General features: G+C 36.7%; 1 protein-coding gene across 2 annotated transcripts in view; it reads left to right on the forward strand.

Annotated features, from left to right (window-relative positions):
• GSTCD (glutathione S-transferase C-terminal domain containing) overlaps window positions 1-9,288 on the forward strand; it is a 108,403-nt gene extending 99,115 nt beyond the window's left edge. For both annotated transcript variants that reach the window (XM_032461142.1, XM_032461137.1), the window contains 3 exons: window positions 392-422; window positions 3,739-3,808; window positions 6,815-9,288. In XM_032461142.1, the coding sequence (XP_032317033.1) occupies window positions 392-422; window positions 3,739-3,808; window positions 6,815-6,951 (238 nt within the window). In that variant the 3' untranslated portion in view covers window positions 6,952-9,288. The remainder of the gene's footprint in view (window positions 1-391; window positions 423-3,738; window positions 3,809-6,814) is intronic.
• The last annotated feature ends 4,000 nt before the right edge of the window (window positions 9,289-13,288 follow it).

Genomic DNA, 13,288 nt, shown 5'->3' on the forward strand with positions numbered 1-13,288 from the left:
CCTGGCAGTCCTCTCCTAATCTGTTGGTCTCACACACCTGAATAACAATAAAAGCTACATTTTAAAATGCCTGGATCTGTGTGCACCCATACAGGGAAGAGAAAAGAGTTGGCTGTGCTTCTCTAATAGTGTACACAATCTTTGAAAGAAATTCTTTAAAAATTAATTACAGACTGATGGTATGTTTTTGTCTTTTTATAAGATGTTTCAAACTGGCATAGTTCTTAGTTCAGGATATTGTTATATACCCTTCAGATAAAACATACATATTTGTTTATAATCTAGTTTCTTTTTTAAAATTTTTTTATAATTTAGTTTCTTTAAGATTATTTCTACTCTTAACCTTTGGTATTTAAAATGATGAGTAATTCCTTTTTCTTTTCTATTTCAGTGATCAATTCAAGAAAACATTATCGTACAAGGTAACCTTATAAACATCTGGATGTTTACCTAATATACTTTTTATTCCTTCTTTATATTTTCCTTCTCAAATTTCTAGTGGAGTATATAACCTATACTTATACTTGAATTACTCATAAACTCTGATATGCTTTTTTTTTCTTTTTGGCAAATCAAGATTAATCTTTAGGTAGTTGACAAGATTTGTGAAGGGTCTGAGAGTTTACCCGCCTCGCAAGCTCACAAGCTAGCCTGCCACAGTTTGATGGATGCTGGCAGGGACAACAGAAGACAGTGTAGCTCACAGCAATGGGAGTAACTACCATCATTTTCCCACTGACTTCCCGAGGCCCAGTTCCCACAGGGCAGCGCAGAAGGGGCCAGATGACCCTTAACACATATACAGTGAGTCCTATCACAGGGGAGGGAAACTGAGCTTCGGAAACCCAGATGTTTTAAGGTGTAATCATTAAGTAAGCATGCCTCCCCTTTTCTCCAGAGGGAGACACTGTATAGTTTCCGAGGCTGTTGACTGTACAAATGTCTTTGAAAAGATAATCTGAAACAGAGGTGAATTTTTCTGTAAAAGGTAAGACAGTCAATATTTTAGGCTTTGCTGGCCACTTACAGACCCCCCCCCCCCCATATTCTGCATTGTCCTTGTCGTTGTTGTTGGTTTACAACCCTTTAAAAATGTAAAATCCATTCTTAACTTTTGGGCCATACAAAAATAGGTCACAGGCTGGGTTTGGCCAATGGGCCGTAGTTGACCAGCCACTGGTCTGGAACAAAGACAATGACTCTGCTCATAAGACATGAAGAAACACAAAAGACCCACACAGAATTGTCTCCCACAGTAGTCAGAACATTGCATAGTTTTGAGTCAGCAGTCTGAGCAAAACAGTTTGCAGCTTTGTGAACATCACTACTAACTAATTAATTGATCAATAATGTGATAGAAGTGCGATCTAAGAAATTATAACAGTTGTGAGAAATACATAATCCCATTAAAAGCTGATAAATTAGTTTGTTAATTACATTGGATTCTTAGTTTGCTTAATTACACTTCTAGTACAGACTCAATAAAATATATAGTCTCGTTTTGTATACCAGCCTCTGCCTTCTGGGAATTTTACCTTCTTTCCCTTCCAGTAGTGGAATTGTGAGGTACAGTAACCTAAAAATGTCCATTTCTACCACCCTGGCACCTATATCTCCTTCACCCCTACTTTGTCACTCTTAAGTGAATGCCCACCTCTAACTCTGTCTCCTGCCCCTCCTCCTACCCTCACCTCTCCCCTCTCCCCAACTTTCCTGTCCCCACCCATCTAAGTATAGAACCAGATCTAATCTTCGTCTACTGAATTTAAAGTTTTCATATTCTAGGGAAATATAGGGGTGTTTTTTTTTTAACTATAGAGGTTTTTGGAAGTGTTAGGACCTCAGGAATTTTATTTTCATAATGTTCAAAACACCTCAACTTTCTCTTAAAAGGCCCTGCCAATAAAGTAGAAAATGAACTGGAAAACAAACAAAAACCAAAAACTAGACCCTTGTTTTTAATCCCTCCTTGAGTGATGTGAAGTAAAGCAAACTCTACGAGGATAAAAAACTGGGGTGGTGAGGAGGTAGGGCACCACAGCCTCACTGGCTGGAGGAAATGTAGAAGTTCTAGATTCTAGAGACAGGGCACCCAGGCTCTTCCAGATAGCCTAAAGCTCCCAGGTCCCCTAGTTATCTTTATCTCCTCGTTCTTCCACGCCCTCAAAGCTCTTTGGCCACTCACCCTTTGATTGTCTTGGGTGTGAATGCTCCACGGAGAAGTCTTAACCTCTTGGATGCTGTTGCAAGGTGATATCTCAGTATTTCTTAACCATGGTGGGTGGGCTGGCAGGCAAAACTAAATGGACTTAGTGCCCAGGTACCTTGAGAGTCACATTAGAAGTGTTTTCCTCCACAGTTCAATTTAGCCAGCAAATCTCTACTGAATACCTACTACGTGCCTTCCCCATTCAGAATTTAACTTCTACTGGGGCAAACACATACACAAATAATTCCACTGAAATATGAGAAGACTTACCAGGGCAAGGGAAACCAACCTCATCTGAGGTTGTAATTTCCTCGACATTACTTGTAGTGAACTTTAATTTATAAACATGAGGACAAAGGGCATGCTTTGTCCTGCCTTTTCTTCAAATTACATAGTTCTAAATTATTCTTCTGCCCCTTGGTTTGTGCCAGTTCACAGGAGTTTAATAAAAGTTACTCATTTGAGCCATTTTATCAGTATCCTACCCATTGCCACTAAATTTTATAGTGAGCATTAAAGAGGTTTTCTTTAATGTATAAAAGTTGAGACAAAAGTAACCCTTCAAAAAGACCCAACATCACCCAGTCACTCATTTAATAAGGTAATCAGAAAAATCTTATTAAAAAAATGGAGACCTCACATTGAATGTACCAAAGACCAAGGAGACCAATGATGAGTCAGTTCAACGCGTTTGCTAAGCTGACAGGTGAGCCCATTACACACTTGGAAACTGCAGCTGTTCTGAGTGAACAGTTGTCATGGGAGCACTGCAGTCATTTCAGCTCCGACTCACCACTCCTTTGACTACTTGCAGATGTAAGAGTGCTGTGCAGACTCACCACCTCTCTGTCCCTCTGAAGCCTTGCTCTTTTCCATTAATGTAACCTTTCCTAAAATTGTTAAGCAGAAGCAATGATCTCCCTCTCATTCTCTCCAGTCCCCTTTACAGTCTGTCTTAAAGCACAAGTACATGCACCTCCTGCAGCCTTTGGAGCGAGGGGAGGGAGTGAACCAGCCTCCTCTCCTCTGAGGGGACTGAGTGAAGGGGGGAGTCCGACACCCTGCTGGGGACCCGGGAGAACGGCAGAGGCCACGGTGGTGACCTTTGGCAGTACCTCCTTTTCTTTGTAGGAAGAGGAAAAGCCACTTAAAATGTCTTCTTGGAGCCATGTTCCTGAGACTCAGATTTGATTAAAAGGAAAATATAAGTGAATTTTAGGTCTTTTAGTTTAACACATTATAACCACAAATTGTAAGCATATTTTGGCTAAAAGCAGCTGGTTAAAGGGCCCTGAGGACCTTCTGTACCTCTGTTCTTAAGAACTAAATCTGAAGAGCAGTCTCCTTGAAGGGAAAAAGATTATTGAGTACCATTTTCTGAAAATGTACTTTTTAAAAAAGTACTATTTGTGCAGTAGTTTATTCAATTAAACAATGGAGAGTTCCAGAAAAAAAAAGTTGCTATTTTCTTTTTTAAGTTTGAAGCAGAAGATTAAAGTAAACCCATTTTCTGTTGCTTTTTCTTATAGGAACACATGATTCTGTGCAGATTTGCAGACCAGACAGCTGTCCAGCTTCCACCCCAACGAAGGCTCATAGGTATGTGTTCTCACAGAGCAAATGTTGAGTTGATTATGTACAAGGTGCCTAGGAATGAATAGACCAGCCCTATATGGGAAAACAGGGGACTTCAAAATGGTCCATTTATCATTAAGGCACAAAAGTTTATTTTTCCCAGAAAAAAAAATGTATCTTGAAAAGAACTCTGTAATTATAACAGCATTTTATCCCATTTTTGTCAACCTTAATACTTTTAAATGTATTTTCAATGTTCATACATTGAGTAGAATTATTATGTTAAATCTCTTATTGTCACAAACTGAAGAATCTATCAAAAGCTGCAGAAGAAAATGCAAGATAGAAAAATCAACTCAGCATGCCAAAATTGATACATTACAAAATGTGTAAACAAGGATGATAATGTTTTCTTTCTCAGAAAAAAAAAGTTTACCTGTATATTTTTAATCATAGACCAATATATTTGACATTTGTAATATTTAACACTACCTAACTTGGAAGAAAAATAGCATTTCCGGTTTAAGTAATGAACTTATCCAAGACTCTGCTTTAGAAAAAGAAATCACATTTAGAAGGATAATAGCAGCTAACAGTTACTGCGTATTTAGGTTCTGAGCTAAATGTCCTGCATCCATTATCTCAGAAAAGTCTTATAAAAATACATGTGGAATATGTGCTGTTGGGACAAAAGCCTAGCCAGGATCCCTCAGCTGGTAGATGATGGAACCACACCCAAATTATTTGATTCCAGACATAAAGCTCTTACCCATTTTTGCAGTTCTTTCCCCCCCCCCCCAACGCCCAGTGATAGAGGTGCATCACTGGAAGGTTAGTTTCCAAGATTAGGACTTTACATGATTGAATATAATCAAAACTAATCTTAAAAATTATTCAGAAAAGCCCCACATTGTAGACCATCATGATGAAGTGGAATGCAGATTGCCGGTTCTTTGGCTGAGTACCACGTCTAGGGGTTAGCTTGTATTCAGGGACCCTGTTGTATAAAAACTAGGTACCTTTAAAATCTAAAATCAGAGTCAGCATAGAAGGATAATCACAATTGGAGAGGCATTTGAGACCTAATTCTGAAGGAGCAAGTGAGTTCCTTCTTTATTCACACTTTGGGGCATAAACGTATGGAAAAAACTTACCTTCCCACACGCAACCTCTCTCTTTTACTCCCTTCCCCTCCTCCTCCTCTTTTTCTAGTTTCCAACATTTTGAGTTAGTCATATGTACACTTGAGTGTACAGTCCAGTATGTATATTGAGGTACAACTTACATGTATATATCAAGTTACATTTGACATAGCTCCACTGGACTCAGTGAAGGCATAATTGATGTGCTGGATGGGGGTGTACCTGTTGATGTTTTAGGCGTCAAACCAGAAGGAATGCTTGGAAGGGAAACTGCTAGAGCTGAGAAGGAGGAGCATTTTCTCATGATCACTGACATGAAGGGAAGGAAAGTCAAGTTCAGAATCACGGACTCCATCAAATGTCTACATCTTTGCACAGGCCATACTTTTGTTCTGTGAACATTTTAGGAAGCTTCTCAGGCCTCAAAAGGTAGACTCCCAACAACTGAGTTTCAGTTGTGAAGACACTTCTTCAACGTGTAAAAACATGAGACTCTTTTACATAATGCAAAGGAAAAATGAGCTGGACTGGGATCAAAGCCAAGGGTAAATGAACTGCAGTGTAAACCCAGGGTGGGTACCAAAGGAATGTAGAGCATCCCGTTTCATTTTAAATTGAAAAGTAGATGGGGTGGGGTGGGGGGACATTTGCAGATGTCTTAAAGGAAGAACAGTATTTTAAAGGGAAAAAAAACCTGTCATCTATGCAGCTGTTGATGAAGAGGGGTGACTTTGCCTCAGTGGAATTCTAGACATCTCTTTTTATATCGTTTCTATCACAGTTCATCCTTCTTGGCATGAGGCCTTCTAAGGGAAATGTGCAAAATATTTTAAATCTAAACCTCTTGTTGTCAATTTCTTACCTATTGATTTTACCTTCCACTGTTTTTATCTGGGAGGATTCTACCTTCCACAGAAGAATTTTTCTAAATCAGTTATCTATCTTCATTTTTGAAGCTGTTTTAGTTGAGCAGTTTCTGCTGTCATTCAAGTAAATAATGTTTAAAAATAATGTTTAGGCATTATTATAATTATTGAGAAAAAATGGAATGAAGTTCTGCATGTCAGTAACCTTTTTCCAAGAGGATGAAAAAGTTTATGTATTGAATTTAAAGAAATTGAAATTATAAAAGTAAACCTTAGCTTTGAATACATTCAACCCCAAATCAGCTTTTTTTTCCCTAGCTGCTTTGAAATAGAAGTTTGCACTTACCAAAAGACAGAAATTAACTGCTTTGGTTGCCAGTCACGTTCCCTCCTTTGTTTCCCAAGACTAGAAAGAAAATTGAATACCACTATTTCATAGGGGGGTAGGAGCTCTATTCAATTAAGATTATACTACTCTCAACATTACACATCCACCTGAAATAATCTGCACACAACTGAGAGTTTTCTCAAGTATTTCCTATTTCTCATTTCTTCATTGTCCTAAAATCTCCACATGCAAAATGTAACATGACTTTCAGGTGTCCTTTTGTTTGGTTATTATTTTAGATATTTTTAATGGCAGATGTTATATATTTTTTACAACATTACAAATAATGTATTTTCCTGGAGTATGAAGAGAAAAATTCTTAAAAATGGATTTTTAACCAAAGTGGGAAATAGAATCTGTAGTTTTTATTTCAGAATTTATTTATAAATACATTTTAAAAGATTAATACTCTTTAAATTACTAGTAGAAACAAATCTGTGAAATGTTACGTATTTGTAATTGTCTTCTCTCCATACTGATCAGGAATTAAGTTCAAAGAGACTAAACAGAACTTGGGGGCAAACATCATTCTCCATAGTACTTATAGATTTTGTCATCGTATAGAATCCCCTACGAATTGAAATTGCACCATTTGCTGAAGGGTGTCTCATGATACCATTCTACTGTATTTCAGGAAAACAGTGCATGTGCCTGGTGGATCTGGATCGAGCAAGAGCTGCAGAAGAACGTGGCTACTCCATTCAAGTGATATCCATGCAGCCAGAGAGCTGCTCTCCCAAAAATAACATGATCGTGGGAGTCCCCATTTAGAGTGAGATATTCACATCTGATGCTGTGCCATCCGTCTCCCTGACGCAAGCCCAGTGGCACTCAGGAGGGTCCTGGCATAATTAGAAGCAGCGTCAGCCATCTTGAACTTCCTGTGCTGAGGAAGGAGCACAGCAGGAGCGTCTTGGGAGAAGGCTGCCTGCAAAGCGTCACAGATGTGCTTGTGGCGTGTGATTAAAGGACTGCTGGTTTTCCTAGTGAGAGTCCCCTGAAGTCTCAGCTGCCAGCAGAGTGAGCCTCACGAGAGGAAGTTCTATCACAGGAATAACAATTTCCTTCTCAGTGCACAGCTTTTCTGATCTTGCCAGTGTGGTGTTCAGTTCAAAACAGTGGACTTGCAGCCTTATAATCACTTAGAGATTCAAATGGGGACCGAAACTAAACTGAGTGGGTTTTGTTTGTCTGCGTTTTATATTTTTTAACAATTGTACTTTTTTAAATAATTTTTTTAAAAAGCCTAGTCAGGTAATTACAGTATGGTTACATTTTTAAGCTGAGGTGAGTTGGACTTATATTTCATTTCATAACTCCTTTTAAATATATTTCCCATAAATTGCCAAATGGGATCACTGCTGGGTCAAACATTTTATATGAAAATGTTATAAAATAATTGCAGTAAATTTCCTATTATAGGAACATTAATCTGGACATAAATTCTAACTAATCAGTAAATACATTGATATGTTAATTCAAGTCTATAAGTAATTGCTGAGGATCCATTATTTTCAAGGTCCTGGCCTAGATTCTTCTAAGGATACAAAGATGAGTTGGAAGAGACACAGTGCCTTTGCTATAGAAGTAAATCACGTACAAGAGAAAGATTCATGAATCAGTTAAGGTCACAGGATTTGTTTTTCAGTTATCAATCATTTTTATTTTTATTTTTGATACAATTTACTGAGTATAATTGGAGAAGGAGTAGGGTGTGGAAGCTTACCTGAGTAGTTTTCTCCCTCCTCAAATAGCCCGTATTCCACCAGCCAGTTTTTAAAAACAGCTGGTGTGTCCTTTCACACATGCTGCTAATTCTTTTTTACATGTCCTAGATTATTTCATTTGAGGTAAGATTTATTTCATCAATTTTGATTTTTTTTTCAACCACTGTATGACACATACCATGAGGAGAAAGGGCTTTAATAAATACCTCTTTCATCACTGTGGATTAAAATATAGGAATAATTTATGAAGGGGATGGGGGTTTGAACTCTTGCTTTCTGAGATAAATTGAAGAATTAACATCAGCCCTGAGTATCTTAGTCATTTACACCTGTAAACACGCCATGCTCTTTTATCCTGGGCTTTCTTTTTAAATTGAGGTATAATTTACAGACAATAAATAACAGATTTTAAGTGTTGTGAGTTGAGGAAGTTTTGACAACCATATATATCCATGCAAACACCATCAGAAATAAGATACAGTCTATTTCTGTCAGCCCAGAAAGTTCTCTCATGCTTTCTGTTCAATTTCCCCCACCCCAAAGGCAACCACACTCTGATTTCTGTCCCCCTACATGTGTTTTGCTATTTTTGTCCTTCATATAAATGAAGTCATTTAGGATATAGTCCTTTGTGTCTGGCTTCTTTTGCTCAACGTGTTTTTTTTCCCTTGAAAAATAACAACTTTGTTATGTTTATCAATGGTTTCTTCTTATTCCTAAGTAGTATTTCATCATATAAATATATCAAAATGTGTTTATCCATTCTCCTATTGGTATTTATTTGGATTGTTTTCACATCTGAAAATAGTATGAACAAGCTCTATAAATACTCTTGTGCAAGTCTTTTTGTAGACATATGTTTTCACTGCTCTAGGATAAATATCTAGTAGTAGAACTGCTGGGTCTTTGAAGAAATGAATATCAATTGCCAAATTATTCTCTAAAGTGGTTGTGCCGCTTTCTATTCCACCATCATCGTATAAAGATTCTCGTTCTCCACATCCTCACCAATAGTTGATGTTGTCAAGTTTTTATATTTTTACCATTCTGGTGGATGTGAAATGGTATCTCATTCTGGTTTTAATTTTCATTTCTCTGATGACTAGCAATGTTAAGCATCATTTATAAAGTGTCTATTCGAGTCTTTTACTTATTTTTAAAATTTAGGTCATTTAGGGTTTTATATTGTTGATTATACATTCTGGATATGAGTCATTTGTCAGTATATGTATTAAGAATATTTTTCCCAGTCTGCGGCTTACTTACTCATTTTTAGAATGAACATCTTAATTTTCAATAAGCCTAATTTATCTTTTTCTTTTATGGTTAATATTTTCTGTGTCCTCTGTAATAAATCTTTACCCCCCTAAGGTTATGAAAATTCTTCTTATGTTTTCTTACAGAAACTTCATGGGTCTAGCTTTTTACATTTAGGTCTATGATTCATCTGAAATCAATATTCACTTATAGAGGTAGGTTTTAAGGAATATACAGTTGTTCCGGCATCATTTGTTTAAAAACCTTTCCTTCCATTGAAATGACTTGGCACCTCGGTTGAAAATCAGTTGATGTATATGTATGAGTCTCTTTCTGAATTCTCTAGTCTGTTCCACTAATCTCTTTGATTATTTGATCAGTGAAGCTTTATAGTAAGTTGTGAAATTAGGTAGTTTGTCTTCCAATTTCATTTTTGATTTTCCAGACTGTTTTGGCTGTTCTAAATCCATTCTATGTCCATATAAATTTTTTAATTGGCTTATCAATTTCTTTAAAAACAAAAAACCTGCTAGGATTTTTGGTATTGCCTAGAATCTTTACATAAATACAGAGAAAATAACATTAACAATATTGAGTCTTACAATCCATGAATGTAATGTACCTTTCCATGCATTTAAATCTTTTTCAGTTACTCTCAGCAATATTTTGTAATTTCCATATGGATGTTTTGTTTTGTTTATTATTATTTGATAGTTTTGATGTTATTACCTTGAGCTTTTTGCATGCTGTTCCCACTACCTCCTCCTACTCCACTAGCTTGATCTCATTCATCCTTCTGTTCCTGGATTTGACCTCCTGAGGGAAGCCCTTCCTAATCTCCCTGGAGTTAGGTATCTGTTATAGTATGTGCACCATCCAGAAGAGTTTTCTCCACCCTCCCAAAGTAACTCAGAGCACCCCTCTCCACCCCACTCCCCCATCCCACGCATCCCTCTCCCCCTCAAAAAAGCCCATATGATGAGTATGGAGGATAAAAAAAGAAACAACCTCACTGTTCTCCTTCGTTTGTCTCAGGCATGGAAATCTCCAGCTGTGATGGTTGTGGCCAGTCATAGATATGGGTGTTAATGATTGCTCTTGGATCATGATTTTTCTGTGTAAATCCTTGTCAAGACTCCTTCTCAGCTTGGGCAAATAAAAGGGATTGGATACAGCGAGCAGGAAGGTTGCTGCAATGACAACAATGCCAGCAAGTGACCTGATCTTACCCCTACCCTGTCCATCAAAAGCAACGCTGATCCTCACTGATCTGTCTCCCCAAAGGTTGTAATATTAGAAGCCAGAGATTATCTTTCATGGACCTTTGAGCCTGGCCCAGAGAAGCAGGGGTAGTATTATTAATGACTAAACAACTGTTTCTTATTTGAGGAGTCACATTAGAAATCAAAATATTTTCAGAGTATGCATGCAAAATAAAATGTGCATAACAATAATTAAATATTTTACCTCATTCTCAAGATTTTGGCTACAAATGTTGCCTGTTCCATGGTTCAAGAAAATTCCCATTAATAGAACTTCCACATACTGACACCTGTTTTCCTATTGACTTTCATATGAAAAGTAATGATCTGTTCCTGTGGAAGTAATGAAATATAAGAACGCCTACATTTTTTTTAAGTATAATTTTTAAAAAACAGATTCTCAGTGCAAAGGAGTTAGGAGTTCTTGAATAGATTTTTTAAATTACCCCAGAAATACAGAAGATGTGGCTAAAAAACAAAAAGGAGGAAACATGTTAAATAACTGTTAATACTCTGTTCTATGCCTTCCTGGACTTTGTTCTACACACACATACACAAGTGAAATTATTTAACAAATATTAATATTCTATTTAATATTTGCTAGGGACTATTCTAAGCCCTTTACAAATAATAACTTATTTAGCCTTTTTTAAGTCTTTCTATCCTCATAATGACCCTAAAAGCTAGCCAACGGTAGTAATCCCATTTTATAGAACTGAGGCCAATGTTTCATAGTAAAAGCAGATCCAGATTGAATTTAGCCAGTAATTGGCAGAGCTAATACTCAGATTTAGGTTCCTTAGCAATTCTATCAGGACTGGCTGAAATAGCCTATGGTAACAAAATCCCTGTACCTTTGGAAAGTTCTGCACAAGAAAGGTGTATTTTTCACTTATACTACATATCCATCCAAATTAGCTCTGACTCCACATTATGTTCACACTTGACCGAGCAGCCCCTACCAGGAACATAGCTGGTCTATGGCCAACGCAAAATAGACATGGCAAACTATGAACTGGATGCTAAAGATTGTGCTCAGATGTGATACACTTCACTTCCCTCACTTTGTTGACTAAAGGAAATGACATAGCCCCCTCTTGTGTTAGTGGAGTGGGGATTTATAACTTGGTGGAGGGGGGTTGCAGATAATTGCAAACAATAATGGACCTCCAGCAATGAAGCTGAAGGAGGAAGAAGAAAAGGAAAAGAAGGAAAGAAGGAGAGAGCAGAAAGAAAAGGCCGTTGCGTCTTCCAGTTTAGAAATAGAGATTCTGACTGCTATTGCTTTGGTGTAGGGCATTTTACTGGCTCCATCAAAGAGAGAAAAGGTGTGTTCCACGAGCATTTCTGGACATTGCTCTGTGGACTCTTTATACTTTTGGAAAGGAATTTTCCAGAAAAACATTCAAAGGAGTTGTTTTTATTATTGGGAAAGGTTGGAGAAACTTCTATTAAATGACGTTTCAAATTTGCAACTTCTGCCTCTTGTATTAAAGTGCCTGACTTGTAATGCAAATATTCCTGCTGAGGGTAGGCGTTTACATCCTCAGAATGTGTGATTATATCCCTGTACCCTTAATCAATGCAAGCATTATCAGATTTTTGTCTTAATCTTGGTCAATTTGCTGGGCAAAATTTCTGTTTTGTTTTGATATTCATTCTGGAAATTATTCCTATAATTACATACTTTTCATATGCTTATTGGCCACTTATATTCCATGAATTTCTATCCATCAATTTATTCATTTAATCCACACATCTGTTGAGCTCTTGCTTTGAGGCCAAATATTATGTACATAATTCTGGCTCATTTTTCATCTTGTACTATCATCTTTTATATAAAGATTAGTAAAGGTTTATTTATGGATTAAAGACTTTTTGTTAATTACATTACAATTTAAGTTGGCCTTTATGGAAGAAGGTATTGTGTCCATTTTCATTTCACTGTTATAAAATTTTAAATACACATTTGGTCAAAAATATCACCCTTTTTGTAATTACTGCTTAGAAAGATTTTTCCCACCCAGTGACAAAAAAAAAAATCACCTACATCTTTGGTATTATAATTATAATTATAATGGTTTTAGTTTTTGCATTTAAATCTTTAACCCAGCAAGAATTTCTTTTGGTGGGTGGTTTAGGGTAGAAATCTAATATTTCTTTTCATGTTGTTAGTTATTTTTCACCATACTGTTATAAAAATGTAACTTTTTCCATTGATGCAAGATGCCTTTAAAATATTAATTATACCTTGGATTTTCTTCACTTTTAGTCTTTTCTATTGAATTCTTGTACCAAAATCATACTAAATTACTGAAGCTTTCTAATACATTTTGTCAAGTTAAGTTTTCTGTTTAGTAATAATGTACAGGGCTTGTGACCTGAGACAGAGAATGTGTGAACCTCTCCTGAAATTGCACCGTGTAGTTCAGAGAGAGGAACCAGAGTCTTAGAGTCTCAAAAGAATCCATGACCCCAAATAACATTATCATTAAAGGAAGCAAAAATGTAACAGAATTCAATGTTCTGCCTTAAAGAATTAACCACAATACTAGAATCTTCTTTCAAGATTTATAATAAAAGAATCATTATTTGCTTTTGCAGAACTCCTTTTTCATAGCTCTCTATAGAAGCCAAGTTTTGTTCATTTGTGTTTGTTTGTTTGCCTTTAGGTCTAGTTTATCTGACCTGAATAACAAGTTTATAATCGAGCAAGAAAACAAAATTCAGCAGAAAACCCAGGAGAATGTTTACTGGATGACTGATGTAAAGAGCCTTGAACATTTCCATCATGTGAGTTAGATACTGTGTTAGCTGCTATCACCTTCTAGAAGGAAGCTTTCTGCCCAGCTAATCTAAAGG

Source organism: Camelus ferus, chromosome 2 (assembly GCF_009834535.1).
Source record: "Camelus ferus isolate YT-003-E chromosome 2, BCGSAC_Cfer_1.0, whole genome shotgun sequence".
In the NCBI taxonomy this organism is placed as follows: domain Eukaryota; kingdom Metazoa; phylum Chordata; class Mammalia; order Artiodactyla; family Camelidae; genus Camelus; species Camelus ferus.